The sequence below is a fragment of the Nomascus leucogenys genome, chromosome X (assembly GCF_006542625.1).
Source record: "Nomascus leucogenys isolate Asia chromosome X, Asia_NLE_v1, whole genome shotgun sequence".
Lineage (NCBI taxonomy): Eukaryota > Metazoa > Chordata > Mammalia > Primates > Hylobatidae > Nomascus > Nomascus leucogenys.
Genome location: NC_044406.1, coordinates 125,493,421 through 125,508,888, shown reverse-complemented (window position 1 = coordinate 125,508,888; position 15,468 = coordinate 125,493,421). Strand labels below are relative to the sequence as shown.

General features: G+C 42.7%; 1 protein-coding gene across 1 annotated transcript; it reads left to right on the top strand.

Annotated features, from left to right (window-relative positions):
- Positions 1–208: 208 nt before the first annotated feature.
- CXHXorf66 (chromosome X CXorf66 homolog) lies at positions 209–11,412 on the top strand. The gene is made up of 3 exons (XM_003272597.4): positions 209–314; positions 8,928–9,081; positions 10,404–11,412. Exons 1-3 carry the CDS (start codon positions 227–229, stop codon positions 11,242–11,244), a joined length of 1,083 nt encoding a protein of 360 aa, XP_003272645.1. The 5' UTR covers positions 209–226; the 3' UTR covers positions 11,245–11,412.
- The last annotated feature ends 4,056 nt before the right edge of the window (positions 11,413–15,468 follow it).

Genomic DNA, 15,468 nt, shown 5'->3' with positions numbered 1-15,468 from the left:
ACGATGCCATTGCACTCCAGCCTGAGCCAAACTCTGTCTCGGGGAAAAAAAAAAAAAAGTCATTTGGTAAAATCTGTATACAGAAGCTTATGCTTCCCCATGGTAAGATTATGTTGTCAGAGTATGACACACAATGGTAATGATGTCATAAATGCCTAGAACACTCTGAACCATATAAATTCAGTAGCTACCTTGGTAGACGAATCATTTGAACCAAGTTGCGGACATGAATCTTGTTATTTGTGTCCTACTTTTGTCCATTTGGACAAATAATTGTATGACTACAAACCAAACGAATGGATCTTCTACTACAGGTAGGTGCCTAACCTTAAAACTTGTAAATTACGATCTGTTATAGTACACATTAAAGTGTTTAATTAGAAAAGCTAGCTGTATTTAAGAAATCTGCTGTTACTTTTAGCAGTGTTACCATTAGTAGGCCTTCAAGAATTTCTAATACAACAGCTGATATTAAAAAATTTAAGCAAAATATAAGCATCAAGATGACAGGCTTATGGTCCTCCTTTACCACCCTTCCCCACTCAATATACCAACCTGTCCCCACCAAACTAGCTAATACTGAGAGGTGACAGCATGCCGGCAGTCCTCACAGCCCTCGCTCGCTCTCGGCACCTCCTCTGCCTGGGCTCCCACTTTGGTGGCACTTGAGGAGCCCTTCAGCCCACCGCTGCACTGTGGGAGCCCCTTTCTGGGCTGGCCGAGACCGGAGCCGGCTCCCTCAGCTTGCAGGGAGGTGCGGAGGGAGAGGCGCGAGCAGGAAATGGGGCTGCACTTGGCGCTTGTGGGCCAGCTGGAGTTCCGGGTGGGCATGGGCTTGTCGGGCCCTGCACTCGGAGCAGCCGGCCGGCCCTGCCGGCCCCGGGCAATGAGGGGCTTAGCACCCGGGCCAGCAGCTGCGGAGGGTGTACTGGGTCTCCCAGCAGTGCCAGCCCACTGGCGCTGTGCTCAATTTCTCGCAGGGCCTTAGCTGCCTTCCCGTGGGGCAGGGCTCGGGACCTGCAGCCCGCCATGCCTGAGCCTTCCCCCGCCTCCGTGGGCTCCTGTGCGGCCCAAGCCTCCCCGATGAGCGCCGCCCCCTACTCCACGGTGCCTAGTCCCATCGACCACCCAGGGGCTGAGGAGTGCGGATGCACCACGCGGGACTGGCAGGCAGCTCCACCTGCAGCCCTGCTGCGGGATCCACTGGGTGAAGCCAGCTGGGTTCCTGAGTCTGGTGGGGATGTGGAGAAACTTTATGTCTAGCTCAGGGATTGTAAATACACCAATCAGCACCCTATGTCTAGCTCAGGGTTTGTGAATACACCAATGGACACTCTGTATCTAGCTACTCTGGTGGGGCCTTGGAGAACCTTTATGTCTATCTAGCTCAGGGTTTGTGAATGCACCAATCGGCACTCTGTATCTAGCTACTCTGGTGGGGCCTTGGAGAACCTTTGTGTTGACGCTCTTTATCTAGTTAATCTAGTGGGGACGTGGAGAACCTATGTGTCTAGCTCAGGGATTGTAAACGCACCAATCAGCGCCCTGTCGAAACAGACCACTTGGCTCTACCAATCAGCAGGATGTGGGTGGGGCCAGATAAGAGAATAAAAGCAGGCTGCCCGAGCCAGCGGTGGCAACCTGTTCGGGTCCCCTTCCACACTGTGGAAGCTTTGTTCTTTCGCTCTTTGCAATAAATCTTGCTACTGCTCACTCTTTGGGTCCACACTGCTTTTATGAGCTGTAACACTCACTGCGAAGGTCTGCAGCTTCACTCCTGAGCCAGCGAGACCACGAACCCACCAGAAGGAAGACACTCCAAACACATCCAAACATCAAAAGGAACAAACAACTCCAGACGCGCCACCTTAAGAGCTGTAACACTCACCGCGAGGGTCCGCGGCTTCATTTTTGAAGTCAGTGAGACCAAGAACCCACCAATTCCGGACACAATACTGTATAAATGAATCTGGCAAGGGACTTAACATATAGTAGCGGTTTTTTTTGTTTTTTGTTTTTTTACTTTAAGTTCTGGGATACAGGTGCAGAACATGCAGGTTTGTTACATAGGTATACATGTGCCATGGTGGTTTGCTGCACCTGTCAACCCATTATCTAGGTTTTAAGCCCCACATGCATTAGGTATTTGTCCTAATCCTCTCCCTCCCCTTGCCCCCCACCCCCACAACAGGCCCCAGTGTGTGATGTTCCTCTCCCTGTTTCCATGTGTTCTCATTGTTCAACTCCCACTTATGAGTGAGAAAATGAAGTGTTTGGTTTTCTGTTCCTCTGTTAGTTTGCTGAGAATGATGGTTGCCAGCTTCACCCATGTCCCTGCACAGGACATGAACTCATTCTTTTTTACGGCTGCATAGTATTACATAGTCTATATGTGCAACATTTTCTTAAACCAGTCTATCATTGATGGGCATTTGGGTTGGTTCCAGGTCTTTGCTATTGTAAATAGTGCTGCAATAAACATACGTTCCTATGCGTCTTTACAGTAGAACGATTTATGATCCTTTGGGTATATACCCAGTAATGGAATTGCTGGGTCAAATGGTATTTTTGGCTCTAGATCCTTGAGGAATCACCACACTGTCTTCCACAGTGGATGAACTAATTTACACTCCAACCAACAGTGTAAAAGCATTCCTATTTCTCCTCCCCTCATCAGCATCTGTTGTTTCCAGACTTTTTAATGATCACCATTTTAACTGGCATGAGATGGTATCTCATTGTGGTATTGATTTGCATTTCTCTAATGACCAGTGATGATGAGCTTTTTTTCATATGTTTGTTGACCACATAAATGTCTTCTTTTGAGAAGTGTCTGTTCATATCCTTTGCCAACTTTTTGATGGGGGTGTTTGTTTTTTCTTGTAAATTTGTTTAAGTTCCTTGTAGATTCTGGATATTAGCCCTTTGTCAGATGGATAGATTGCAAAAATTTTCTCCCATTCTGTAGGTTGTGTGTTTACTCTGATGATAGTTTCTTTTGCTGTGCAGAAGCTCTTTAGTTTAATTAGATCCCATTTGTCAATTTTGGCTTTTGTTGCCATTGCTTTTGGTGTTTTAGTCATGAAGTCTTTGCCCATGCCTATGTCCTGAATGGTATTGCCTAGGTTTTCTTCTAGGGTTTTTATGGTTTTAGGTTTTACATTTAAGTCTTTTATCCCTCTTGAGTTAATTTTTGAATAAGGTGTAAAAAAGGGATCCAATTTCTGTTTTCTGCACATGGCTAGCCAGTTTTGCCAGCACCATTTATTAAATAGGGAATCCTTTCCCCATTACTTGTTTTTGTCAGGTTTGTCAAAGATCAATGGCTTTAAATGTGTGGTGTCATTTCTGAGGCCTCTGTTTTGTTCCTTTGGTCTATATATCTGTTTTGGTACCAGCACCATACTGTTTTGGTTACTGTAGCCTTGTAGTATAGTTTGAAGTCAGGCAGCGTGATGCCTCCAGCTTTGTTCTTTTTGCTTAGGATTGTCTTTGCTATACAGATTCTTTTTTGGTTCCATATGAAATTTAAAGTAGTTTTTTCTAATTCTGTGAAGAAAGTCAGTGGTAGCTTGATGGGAATAGCATTGAATCTATAAATTACTTCAGGCAGTATGGCCATTTTCATGATATTGATTCTTCCTATCCATGAGCATGGAATGCTTTTCCATTTGTTTGTGACCTCTCTTATTTCCTTGAGCAGTGGTTTGTAGTTCTCCTTGAAGAGTTCCTTCACATCTCTTGTAAGTTGTATTCCTAGGTATTTTATTCTCTTTGTAGCAATTGTGAATGGGAGTTCACTCATGATTTGGCTCTCTGCTTATCTACTATTGGTGTATAGGAAGTCTTGTGATTTTTGCACATTGATTTTGTATCCTGAGACTTTGCTGAATTTGCTTATCAGCTTAAGGAGATTTTGGGCTAAGTTGATGGGATTTTCTAAATATACAATCATGTCATCTGCAAACAGAGACAATTTGACTTTCTCTCTTTCTATTTGAATACGCTTTATTTCTTTCTCTTGCCTGATTGCCCTGGCCAGAAGTTCCAATACTATGTTGAATAGGAGTGGTGAGAGGGCATCCTTGTCTTGTGCAGGTTTTCAAAGGGGATGCTTCCAGATTTTGCCCATTCAGTATGATATTGGCTATGGGTTTGTCATAAATAGCTTATTATTTTGAGATATGTTCAATCAATACCTAGTTTATTGAGAGTTTTTAGCATGAAGGGGTGTTGAATTTTATCAAAGGCCTTTTTCTGCATCTATTGAGATAATCATGTGGCTTTTGTAATTGGTTCTGTTTATGTGATGGATTACATTTATTGATTTGCATTTGTTGAACCAGCCTTGCATCCCAGGGATGAAGCCGACTTGATCGTGGTGGATAAGCTATTTGATGTGCTGCTGGATTTGGTTTGCCAGTATTTTATTGAGGATTTTTGCATTGATATTCATCAGGGATATTGACCTGAAATTTTCTTTTTTTGTTGTGTCTCTGCCAGGTTTTCTTATCAGGATAATGCCGGCCTCATAAAACGAGATAGGGAGGAGTCCCTCTTTTTCTATTATTTAAAATAGTTTCAGAAGGAATGGTACCAGCTCCTATTTGTACCTCTGGTAGAATTTGGCTGTGAATTGTCTGGTCTTGGGCTTTTTTTGGTTGGTAGGCTATTAATTACTGCCTCAATTTCAGAACTTGTTATTAGTCTATTCACGGACTTGACTTCTTCCTAGTTTAGTCTTGGGAGAATGTGTGTGTCCAGGAATTTATCCATTTCTTCTAGATTTTCTAGTTTATTTGCATAGAGGTGTTTATACTATTCTCTGATGGTAGTTTGTATTTCTGTGGGATCAGTGGTGATATCCTGTTTATTATTTTTTATTGTGTCTATTTGATTCTTCTCTCTTTTCTTCTTTATTAGTCTGGCTAGTGGTCTATCTATTTTATTAATGTTTTCAATAAACCAGCTCCTGGATTCATTGATTTTTTTTTGAAGGGTTTTTCATGTGTCTATCGCCTTCAGTTCTGCTCTGATCTTAGTTATTTCCTGTCTTCTGCTAGCTTTTGAATGAGTTTGCTCTTGCTTCTCTAGTTCTTTTAATTGTGATATTAGGGTGTCAATTTCAGATCTTTCCTGCTTTCTGATGTGGGCATTTAGTGCTATAAATTTCCCACTTAACACTGTATTAGCTGTGTCCCAGAGATTCTGGTACGTTGATTCTTTGATCTCATTAGTTTCAAAGAACTTCTTTATTTCTGACTTAATTTTGTTATGTACGCAGCGGTCATTCAGGAGCAGGTTGTTCAGTTTCCATGTAGTTGTATGGTTTTGAGCGAATTTCTTAAACCTGAGTTCTAATTTGATTGCACTGTGATCTGAAAGACTGTTTGTTATGATTTCCATTCTTTTGCATTTGCTGAGGAGTGTTTTATTTCCAATCACGTGGTTGGTTTTAGAATAAGTGCTATGTGGTGCTGAGAAGAATGTATATTCTGTTGATTTGGGTTGGAGAGTTCTATTAGGTCCACTTGGTCCAGAGCTGAGTTCAAGTTGTGAATATCCTTGTTAATTTTCTGTCTCATTGATCTCTCTAATATTGACAGTGGGATGTTAAAGTTTCCCACTATTATTGTGTGGGAGTCTAAGTCTCTTTGCAGGTGTCTAAGAGTTTGTTGTATGAATCTGGGTGCTCCTGTATTGGGTGCATATCTATTTAGGATAGTTAGCTCTTCTTGTTGCATTGATACCTTTACCATTATGTAATGCCCTTGTTTGTCTTTTTTTGATCTTTGTTGGTTTAAAGTCCGTTTTTTCAGAGGCTAGGATTGCAACCCCTGCGTTTTTTGGCTTTCCATTCACTTGGTAAATATTCCTCCATTCCTTTATTTTTAGCCTATGTGTGTCTTTTCACATGTGATGGGTCTCCTGAATACAGCATACTGATGAGTCTTGACTCTTTATCCAATTTGCCAGTCTATGTCTTTTAATTGGAGCATTTAGCCCATTTACATTGAAGGTTAATATTATTATGTGTGAAGTTGATCCTGTCATCATGATGCTAGCTGGTTATTTTGCACATTACTTGATGCAGTTTCTTCATAGTCTCATTGATCTTTATATTTTGGTGTGTTTCTGCAGTGGCTGGTACTGGTTTTTGCTTTCCATACTTAGTGCTTCCTTCAGGAGCTCTTGTAAGGCAGGCCTGGTGGTGACAAAAATACCTCAGTATTTGCTTGTCTGGAAAGGATTTTATTTCTCCTTCATTTATGAAACTTAGTTTGGCTGGATATGAAATTCTGAGTTGAAAATTCTTTTCTTTAAGAATGTTGAATATTGGCCCCCACTCTCTTCTGGCTTGTAGAGTTTCTGCAGAGAGATCCTCTGTTAGTTTGATGAGCTTCCCTTTGTAGGTAATCTGACCTTTCTCTCTGGCTGTGCTTAACATTTTTGCCTTCTTTTCAACCTTGGAGAATCTGATGATTATGTGTCTTGGGGTTGCTCTTCTCCAGGAGTATCTTAGTGGTGTTCATTGTAATTTCTGAATTTGAAAGTTGGCCTGTCTTGCTAGGTTGGGGAAATTCTCCTGGATAATATCCTGAAGTGTGTTTTCCAACTTGGTTCCATTCTCCCCGTCACTTTCAGGTGCACCAATCAATCGTAGGTTTGGTCTTTTCACATAGTCCCATATTTCTTGGAGGCTTTGTTCATTTTGTTTTTCATTCTTTTTTCTCTAATCCTGTTTTCACACCTTATTTCAGTAAGTTGATCTTCAATCTCTGATATCCTTTCTTCTGCTTGATTGATTTGGCTATTGATACTCGTATATGCATCACGAAGTTCTTGTGCTGTGTTTTTCACCTCCATCAGATCATTTATGTTCTTCTCTAAATTGGTTATTCTAGTTAGCCATTTCTGTAACCTTTTATCAAGGTTCTTAGCTTCCTTGCATTTGGTTAGAACATGCTCCTTTAGCTCAGAGGAGTTTGTTATTACCCACCTTCTGAAGTCTACTTCTGTCAATTCATCAAACTCATTCTTTGTCCAGTTTTGTGCCCTTGCTGGAGAGGAGTTGTGATCATTTGGAGGAGAAAAGACATTTTGATTTTTGGAATTTTCAGAATTTTTGTGCTGGGTTTTCCTCATCTTTGTGGATTTATCTACCTTTGATCTTTGAGGCTAATGACCTTTGGATGGGGTTTTTGTGTGGGGGTTGCTTTTTGTTGATGTTGATATTATTGCTTTCTGTTTGTTAGTTTTTCTTCTAACAGTCAGGCCCCTCTTCTGCAGGTCTGCTGCAGCTTGCTGGAAGTCCACTCCAGACCCTATTTGCCTGGGTATCACCAGCGGAGGCTGCAGAACAAAAAAGATTGCTGCCTGCTCCCTCCTCTGGAAGCTTTGTCCCAGAGGGGCACTAGCCTGATGCCAGCCAGAGCTCTCCTGTATGAGGTGTCTGTCGACCCCTGCTGGGAGGTCTCTCCATCCGGGAGGCATGGGGGTCAGGGACCCACTTGAGGAGGCAGTCTGTCTCTTAGCAGCTCTGTGCTGGAAGAATCCTCCTTGTCAGAATCCACTGCTCTCCAGAGCTGGCAGGCAGGAACGTTTAAATCCACTGAAACTGTGCCTACAGCCACTGGTTCCCCCAGGTGCTCTGTCCCAGGGAGGTGGGAGTTTTATCTGTAAGCCCCTGACTGGGGCTGTTGCCTTTCTTTCAGAGATGCCCTGTCCAGTGAGGAGGAATCTAGAGAGGCAGTCTGGCCACAGTTGCTTTGCAGCACTGTGGTGAGTTCCACCCAGTCTGAACTTCCTGGCCTCCTTAGTTAGCACTGTCTGGGGGAAAAGTGCCTACTGAAGCCTCAGTAATGGTGGACGCCCCTCCCCCCCAACCAAGCTCCATCGTCCCAGGTCGACTTCAGACTGCTGTGCTGGCATCGAGAATTTCAAGCCAGTGGATCTTAGCTTGCTGGGCTCCATGGGAGTCAGATCCACTGAGCGAGACCACGTGGCTCCCTGGCTTCAGCCCCCTTTCCAGGAGAGTGAACGGTTCTGTCTCACTGGGCTTCCAGGTGCCACTGGGGAAAAAAAAAACTGCTACAGCTAGCTCTGTGTCTGCCCAAATAGCGACCCAGTTTTGTGCTTGAAACCCAGGGCCCTGGTGTTGTAGGCACAGGAGAGAATCTCCTGGTCTGTGGATTGCCAAAACCATGGGAAAAGCGTAGTATCTGGGCTGGATAGTACAGTCCCTCACTGCTTCCCTTGGCTGGGAGAGGGAGGCCCCTGGCTCCTTGCACTTCCCAAGTGAGGCAATGCCCCACCCTGCTTCTGCTTGCCCTCCTTGGGCTGCACCCATTGCAGTCCCAATGAGATGAGCTGGGCACCCCTAAGCAGTTCCAGTGAGATGGACTGGGTACCCCTAAGCAGTTCCAGTGAGATGAACTGGGTACCTCAGTTGGAAATGCAGACATCACCCACCTTCTGTGTTGGTCTCGCTGGGAGCTGCAGACCAGAGCTGTTCCTATTTGGCCATCTTTCCAGAACTCCAGCATATAGTAGGTTTTTAACAGAGGTTTGTTTTTGTTACATCCCTTTTCAATTACACACACACATTCACACACACATTAACACTCAAGTACACTTTTACATGCAAGACATACACACACAGATTCAAAAACCTGGGCAATGTGATAAGCAAGCCAAGATTCAGGGATAACCCAGGTAATGGTATGGATTAGTCAGCGATGCCTCCCAGATTTAGCTTCTGGACTGGCTGGATCCGTGAGGTAAAAACATAACAGTGGTACAATTAATGAAGTTTAAAAAATAATTGATGAAGAAATGTTGTTTTGATCTACACTATCAAACCACTATCAATGTGGAAAAAAACTTGGTTACCTAACACCTTCTCTGATTATACAATCTCTTTGCAGGAGATAAACCTGTTGAATCAATGCAGACAAAATTGAACTACCTTAGAAGAAATCTGCTCATTTGCGTTGGTATTATCATCATGTCTTTTGTCTTTATCTGTTTTTGTTATCTCCATTATAATTGTCTGAGCGATGATACGTCCAAAGCAGGAATGTAAGTTTTACTCCTTTAAATTAAGAGTGCGAGGTGTGTGTGTGTGTGTACATATAGTGGAGGTTTCATTGTTGTTCAGGTTACTTAATATTAACTTTAGACTTCTGAAGAGCTACCAATCATTTGTAGGTGAATATTTTCCCTTAAATTATTATCAGCTCTTAAATATTCTCTAGTACATTATTAACTTCAGTCAAAGTGTCTCTTGTTCAAGGTTCAGCTGAACTCCAGGACATTAATTGCATTATAAATTCACTGCAGGAAAAGAGGGCATGAATATCCAAATAAGAGTGGGAGAATGAAGAGAAAGAGAGAGGGAATTGGGTCTCTGTTTTTCAAAGACAATAAAACATTTTGGATAATCTACCATTTTAAGACTTAATCGCATGAAAAATTATTCACTGTTGTTGCTCTCATGATCTCAGTGCCTGCCTTTTATATACTAGTGCCCTAAAAATATCCCATTCCAAAGACTGGTGACTAAAATGTGGTACCAGTACTGTATTCCTTTAGTTTCAGAGGAATGTTATGAATTTAAATATGCACAGATAACTTGATGTTGTAAATATGATACAAAACAATGACTTTTTCTACAGTTTTTTTCTTGTGATACATTATCAATTTGTGACTTTTTAATAAAAAGTTTAATTCTGAAATAAGTGAGGTTCATTCTCTCTCTCTCTCTCTCTGTGTGTGTGTGTTTCTCTCTTTTTACAGCAGATTTGAAACAACTTTGTGTAATTCTATATGTGGATTATATGGTTATCTAATGTGGTTAAATAGTAAAATGCTCTTAAGAAAAAGCATTAAACAAGGGTTCATATTTATAACCTTAGTTGTGGCTTTCACCACTCTCCAATTCTGTTTTTGTGTTTTTGTTTTTTTGTTTGTTTTTGAGACAGAGTCTCACTTTGTCACCCAGGCTGGAGTAAAATGGCATGATCTCAGCTCACTGCAACCTCCGCCTCCCAGGTTCAAACGATTCTCCTGCCTCAGCCTCCCAAGTAGCTGGAGACTACAGGTGTGCGCCACCACACCAGGCTAATTTTTGTATTTTTAGTAGAGATGGAGTTTCACCATGTTGGCCAGCCTGGTCTCAAACTCCTGGCCTCAAGTGATCTGCCCACCTCATCCTCCCAAAGTGTGGGATTACAGGTGTGAACCACCACACCCAGCCATCACACTCCGATTCTTACTGTGTTCAGTTTTCATATTAAAGCCCCAAAAGACCACAGGTCTAAGCAGTACCATATGTTCTCCGATAATAGTAATAGGTCTCTTTTGTTTTATATCATTATACTCCAAATTTTCTATACTTTCAGGGTCAAGAAAAAAGGTATAGCAGCCAAGTCGTCCAAAACATCATTCCGTGAAGCCAAGACAGCCTCTCAGTGCAGTCCCGAAACACAACCCATGCTATCTACTGTAGACGAGTTATCTGATTCCTCAAGTGCAGAAAGAGCATCCGCACAATCCAGCACAGAAAAATTAATCAGGCCCTCAAGTCTACAAAAGCCATCCATACCAAACAGTGCAGGAAAGTTAACTAGGCCATCATATCCAAAAAGGTTATCCAGGTCATCACGCTCAAAAAAATTAAGCAAGTCATCTTACCTGGAAAAGGCACATAAGACAGGCAGCCTAGAAAAATTATGTAAGCTAGACTATGCGTGTAAGCTAGCCAGTCCAGAAAAGCCAGTCAGGCCACCTCAGCTATCCAAGCCACTTTGCTCATCTCATCCACAAAATGAAATCTCACCATCCGAGCCATTCGGTCTACAGGAATTGGCTAAGCCTCCCAAACATTTTAATCCAAAAAGGTCAGTGAGTCTAGGCAAGGCAGCCTTATTATCCAACTCTAAATTAGCTGAAACTTGTCAATCCTACAAGAAAAAACATCTTGCCAAAACCTATAAGCCTTTGGTCAATGATATTTCTGAGGCAAAGGAGAAAAACACTCAAAACCTACATTTTTCAAGCAAAGTCAAGTCCTCTCCCAGGTCCTTTCGTAAGTTAGATTCCAGAAACGATGCATACGGTGATCATGTGAATGACAGTGATATGATGAAATATTACAGCGAGGTTGACAATGATAAAGATATAATCATTACGTGCGACAGAGGGTACAATCAAGTCACCTCTGAAGTAACCCTAAATGATTAGGAGCTCAACAAAAATAAAATCCAAGTGTGAAAGAGCAAACTTATACCAACAATTTTATGCTCATCATCCCTTAAGAAACCAGTAGAGGGAAAAATCACTATCAAGATCACCCATATCCGTCTTGGAGGCTACTTATTTTAAAAATATCAATAAAATGCATGACATAAATTACTATCGTAATTATTATTTCATTTTAGGGGGCACAAGGATCTTTTGATGTCTCTTACTTAGACCTGGTCACTTGGATAAGAACCATAAACATACACTCATACAGACCTAGAAAGAAATTGCAAGATGGGGCCAGGTGCGGTGGCTCACACCTGTAATCCTAGCACTTTGGGGGGCTGAGGCGGGCAGATCACCTGAGGTCAGAAGTTCGAGACCAGCCTGGCCAACATGGTAAAATCTCGTCTCTACTAAAATTACAAAAATTAACCAGGCGTGGTAGTGGGTATCTGTAATCCCAGCTACTCGGGAGGCTGAGGCAGGAGAATCGCTTGAATCCAGGAGGCGGAGGTTGCAGTGAGCCGAGATCGAGCAGCTGCCCTCCAGCCTGGGTAACAGAGCAAAACTCCATCTCAAAAGAAAAAAGAAAAAAGAAAAAAGAAATTGCAAGATGGGTATCCTAGACTCTTCCTTCCCTAGGATTAGCTCTCAACTGAAGTCCCAATCCAGTTATTTTTTAATGTTTATGTGCAGTCCTCACAGTTGAAGACTCTTTTTCTGTCATGCCCAGTGCTTACTGGAAATAGCTCTGTGCTATGGACTAAATGTTTGTGTTCCCCCCAGGTTGATGTGTTGACACCTAATCCCCTATGTGATGGTATCAGGAGGTATCACGCTTTGGGAGGTAATTAGGTCATGTGAGTACCTTTCAGCACTATATAAGGGTACTACCAATCCTTTATAAGGGACTGAAGAGACTAGAGTTCACCCCTTCCACAATGTGAGGACACAGTGAAAAGACCCCACTTACACATCATAGAGCCGGCCCTCACTGAATATTCTCGTGCCTTGATCTCGACTTCCTAGCCTCCAGAATTGTGAGCAATAAATTTCGGTTGTTTATAAGCCACCCAGTTGATGGTATTTTACTATAGCAGCCTGGATAGACTAAAACATTCTGTTCGCTTGGTTCTGGCTGAGTTGGGGAAATTCCTGATAACCACTTGTTGTTGTTGCTGTTGTTGTTGTTGTTGAGACAAAGTCTCACTCTGTCGCCCAGGCTGGAGTGCAGTGGCGTGACCTCGGCTCAGTGCAACCTCTGCCTCCTGGGTTCAAGTGATTCTCCTGCCTCAGCCTCCCAAGTAGCTGGGAATACAGGGGCATGCACCACCATGCCTGGCTAATTTTTGTATTTTTAGTAGAGATGGGGTTTCACCATGTTGCCCAGGCTGGCCTCGAACTCCTGACCTCAAGTGATCCGCCTGCCTCGGCCTCCCAAACTGCTGGGATTACAGGCGTGAGCCACCGTGCCTGGCCTTCCTGATAACCACTTTTAACACCATTGTCTCTGGTGGCTGTTACCTAAAAGGAAGATCCAGACTGTGGCACCCACACTTGGAGCACCATAACATTAGTCTAAGTGTTCTAAATCTTGTAACTCTCAACAAGGCTTTTCATTGTTTTTGTTACTCTTCAAAATGGTAAAAGAGTTTGCCCTGCATGCATTCTCCAGAGGTCTCAGTTGGTGGTCTACTCATCCACATATTTGTTCTACATGGCACCTCTCCACTCTGAGTCAAAAAGGATGGCAAGCCAGAGGAGAATCTTGGAGTTATATCCTCTAGGTTTCCCACTGATGAAATGTTCCCTTCTTCCAAGGGCATCGTTGAGAAAATCAGGCAAAGTCCTGTATTCCCAGCCTATATTCTAGTAGAGTACAATTGTCCCCTATGACATCCAGCAGGCAGAATGTAAATGCCACTAGCAAGCATATATTGGATGTGTATTATTCTTCAGGTACTGTACTAGTCCCTTTATATTTCACAGGTCCTAAATTCACCCTCAAGTTTGCTGATTCACCACGAGGACTCATAAAACTCAATACTCACGGCTAAGGTTTTGTTAGAGCAAGATTACACAGACTAAGAGCAACAGGAAAAAATATATCAGGAGAAATCCAGAGAGGTCAGGGACAGGCTTTTGAGTACTTTCCCATCTGGGGCCACATAGGATAGGCTTTCTCTCTAGCAGCAAACTGCATTGACATGTGCAGAATGTCTCTGCCCAGGGAAAACTGTTTAAGTCTCTTGGTCTGAGACTTTTATTGAGATTCAGGCTCATAGTGACATCATGCTACATTACCAGCCAAAGCAACTGAAGCACAGGTTCACAAATGAAACCAAATGCACTTCATATAGGTTGATGTTTATGCAAAGCAATCCTGACAATCTGATGAGGCCTGGTCCATTGCTCCAGGTGTATAAATCATAATCACCAACCATTCACATGAGAACATTCTGAAGGCCAAATTTCCAGGGGTTGGCCAAAGGTCAGTAATGGTTCCAGGCTCCCTTGAAGACATGTAAGGACTGAACAGCCAGACCTGCTGTACTAACACTACATATCTTTTATTTAAACTTCAACAGTCCCCCAGTATATGGGGGATTAGATGAGTAAACTGAGGCTCTAGAACATACAGTAAGATTACATCTAGTAATTGACTGAACTGAGATTTGGATCTATGACTGGCTTATGCTCAGTCATTCATTATGGTGTACTGCCTTCTCACTACCAGCTACTAGGATGCTGATTACTCACAGATCACCCAATCCATCTATGTGAGCAAAATCTCTACTTCACTTTATTTTTTTCTTTTTTTGAGACAGAGTTTCGCTCTGTTGCCCAGGCTGAAGTGCAGTGGTGTGATCTTGGCTCACTGCAAAATCTGCCTCCTGGGTTCAAAAGGTTCTCCTGCCTCAGCCTCCCAAGTAGTTGAGATTACAGGTGCCCACCACCATGCCCAGCTAATTTTTGTTCCTTTAGTAGAGACGGGGTTTCACTGTGTTGGCCAGGCTGGTCTCAAACTCCTGACCTCAAGTGATCCGCCCACCTTGGCCTCCCAAAGTGCTGGGATTACAGGCGTGGGCCATGGCGCTCAGCCCCTACTTCACTTTTAATCAGTCTAAGCTATTCTTTCAGCCTGCAAGGGGCATATAAATATGTTTTATTCATTCAGATCTGACTTTGCCATCATCTCTGCTTCTATACAGTTGGTCCCCCAAGTCTTTACCCATAAAGCCATCATAAAATTATCAGATGGCACAAAGTAGCTGCTTATGTATAAAAGGTTTAAGAAACAGTGTATGTATTAAAAAAGGATTGTGGGGGCCGGGCGCGGTGGCTCACGCCTGTAATCCCAGCACTTTGGGAGGCCAAGGCAGGCAGATCACTTGAGGCCAGGAGTTTGAGACCAGCCTGGCCAACATGGCAAAACCCCGTCTCTACTAAAAATACAAAAATTAGCCAGGTTTGGTGGTGCACACCTGTAATCCCAGCTACTCAGGAGGCTGAGGCAGGAGAATTGCTTAAACCTGGGAGATGGAGGTTGCAGTGAGCCGAGATCACACCACTGCACTCCAGCCTGGGCAACAGAGCAAGACTCAGTGTCAAAAAAAAAAAAAAAGGATTGTGGCCCAGCACTTTGGGAGGCCGAGGTGGGAGGATCATTTGATCCCAGGAGTTCAAGACTAGCCTGAGCAACATAGCCAGACCCCACCTCAGCAACAACAAAAAAAGGACTGTGGGAGCTGCAGACTTGATTTCCTATTGGTACTACCTGTTTTAAAGCCTAGTCTTTTTTAAATTCACAAATAGAAAAAGTTTTCATCAAATTTTTAAACTGCTTATTATGAGAAAAGTTTAAACATGTACAAAAGTAGAGCAAGTAGTATAATGGACTCCCATATAACCATTACTCAGATTCAACAATTATCACTACATGGCCAATCTTATTTCATTGGACTCCTGTCCATTCCCCCTCCCATTTGTATCTGTAAAAGATAAAGACTTAAAAATACATACAAACAATACCACTGTCTCACCTAAAATTAATGATAAGTGAGAGAGGCAAAGGTAAAAAAAATTAATGATAATCTTTTAATACTGATTATCCAGTCTGTGTTCAAATTTTCCCATCCATCTCCTAATGTATTATAGTTGCTTTGTTCAAATGATGTTGATCAGTGTTTGAAAACATTTAAGATTAATTTGGCCAGTTGC

What these genes read in the sequence shown, in the direction of transcription:
- CXHXorf66 (XM_003272597.4), top strand. Translation starts at nt 227, where the DNA reads ATGAATCTTGTTATTTGTGTCCTACTTTTGTCCATTTGGACAAATAAT. An exon ending in GAATGGATCTTCTACTACAG is followed by an intron (nt 315 to 8,927) that starts GTAGGTGCCTAA and finishes ATCTCTTTGCAG; the next exon opens with GAGATAAACCTGTTGAATCA. An exon ending in GATACGTCCAAAGCAGGAAT is followed by an intron (nt 9,082 to 10,403) that starts GTAAGTTTTACT and finishes CTATACTTTCAG; the next exon opens with GGTCAAGAAAAAAGGTATAG.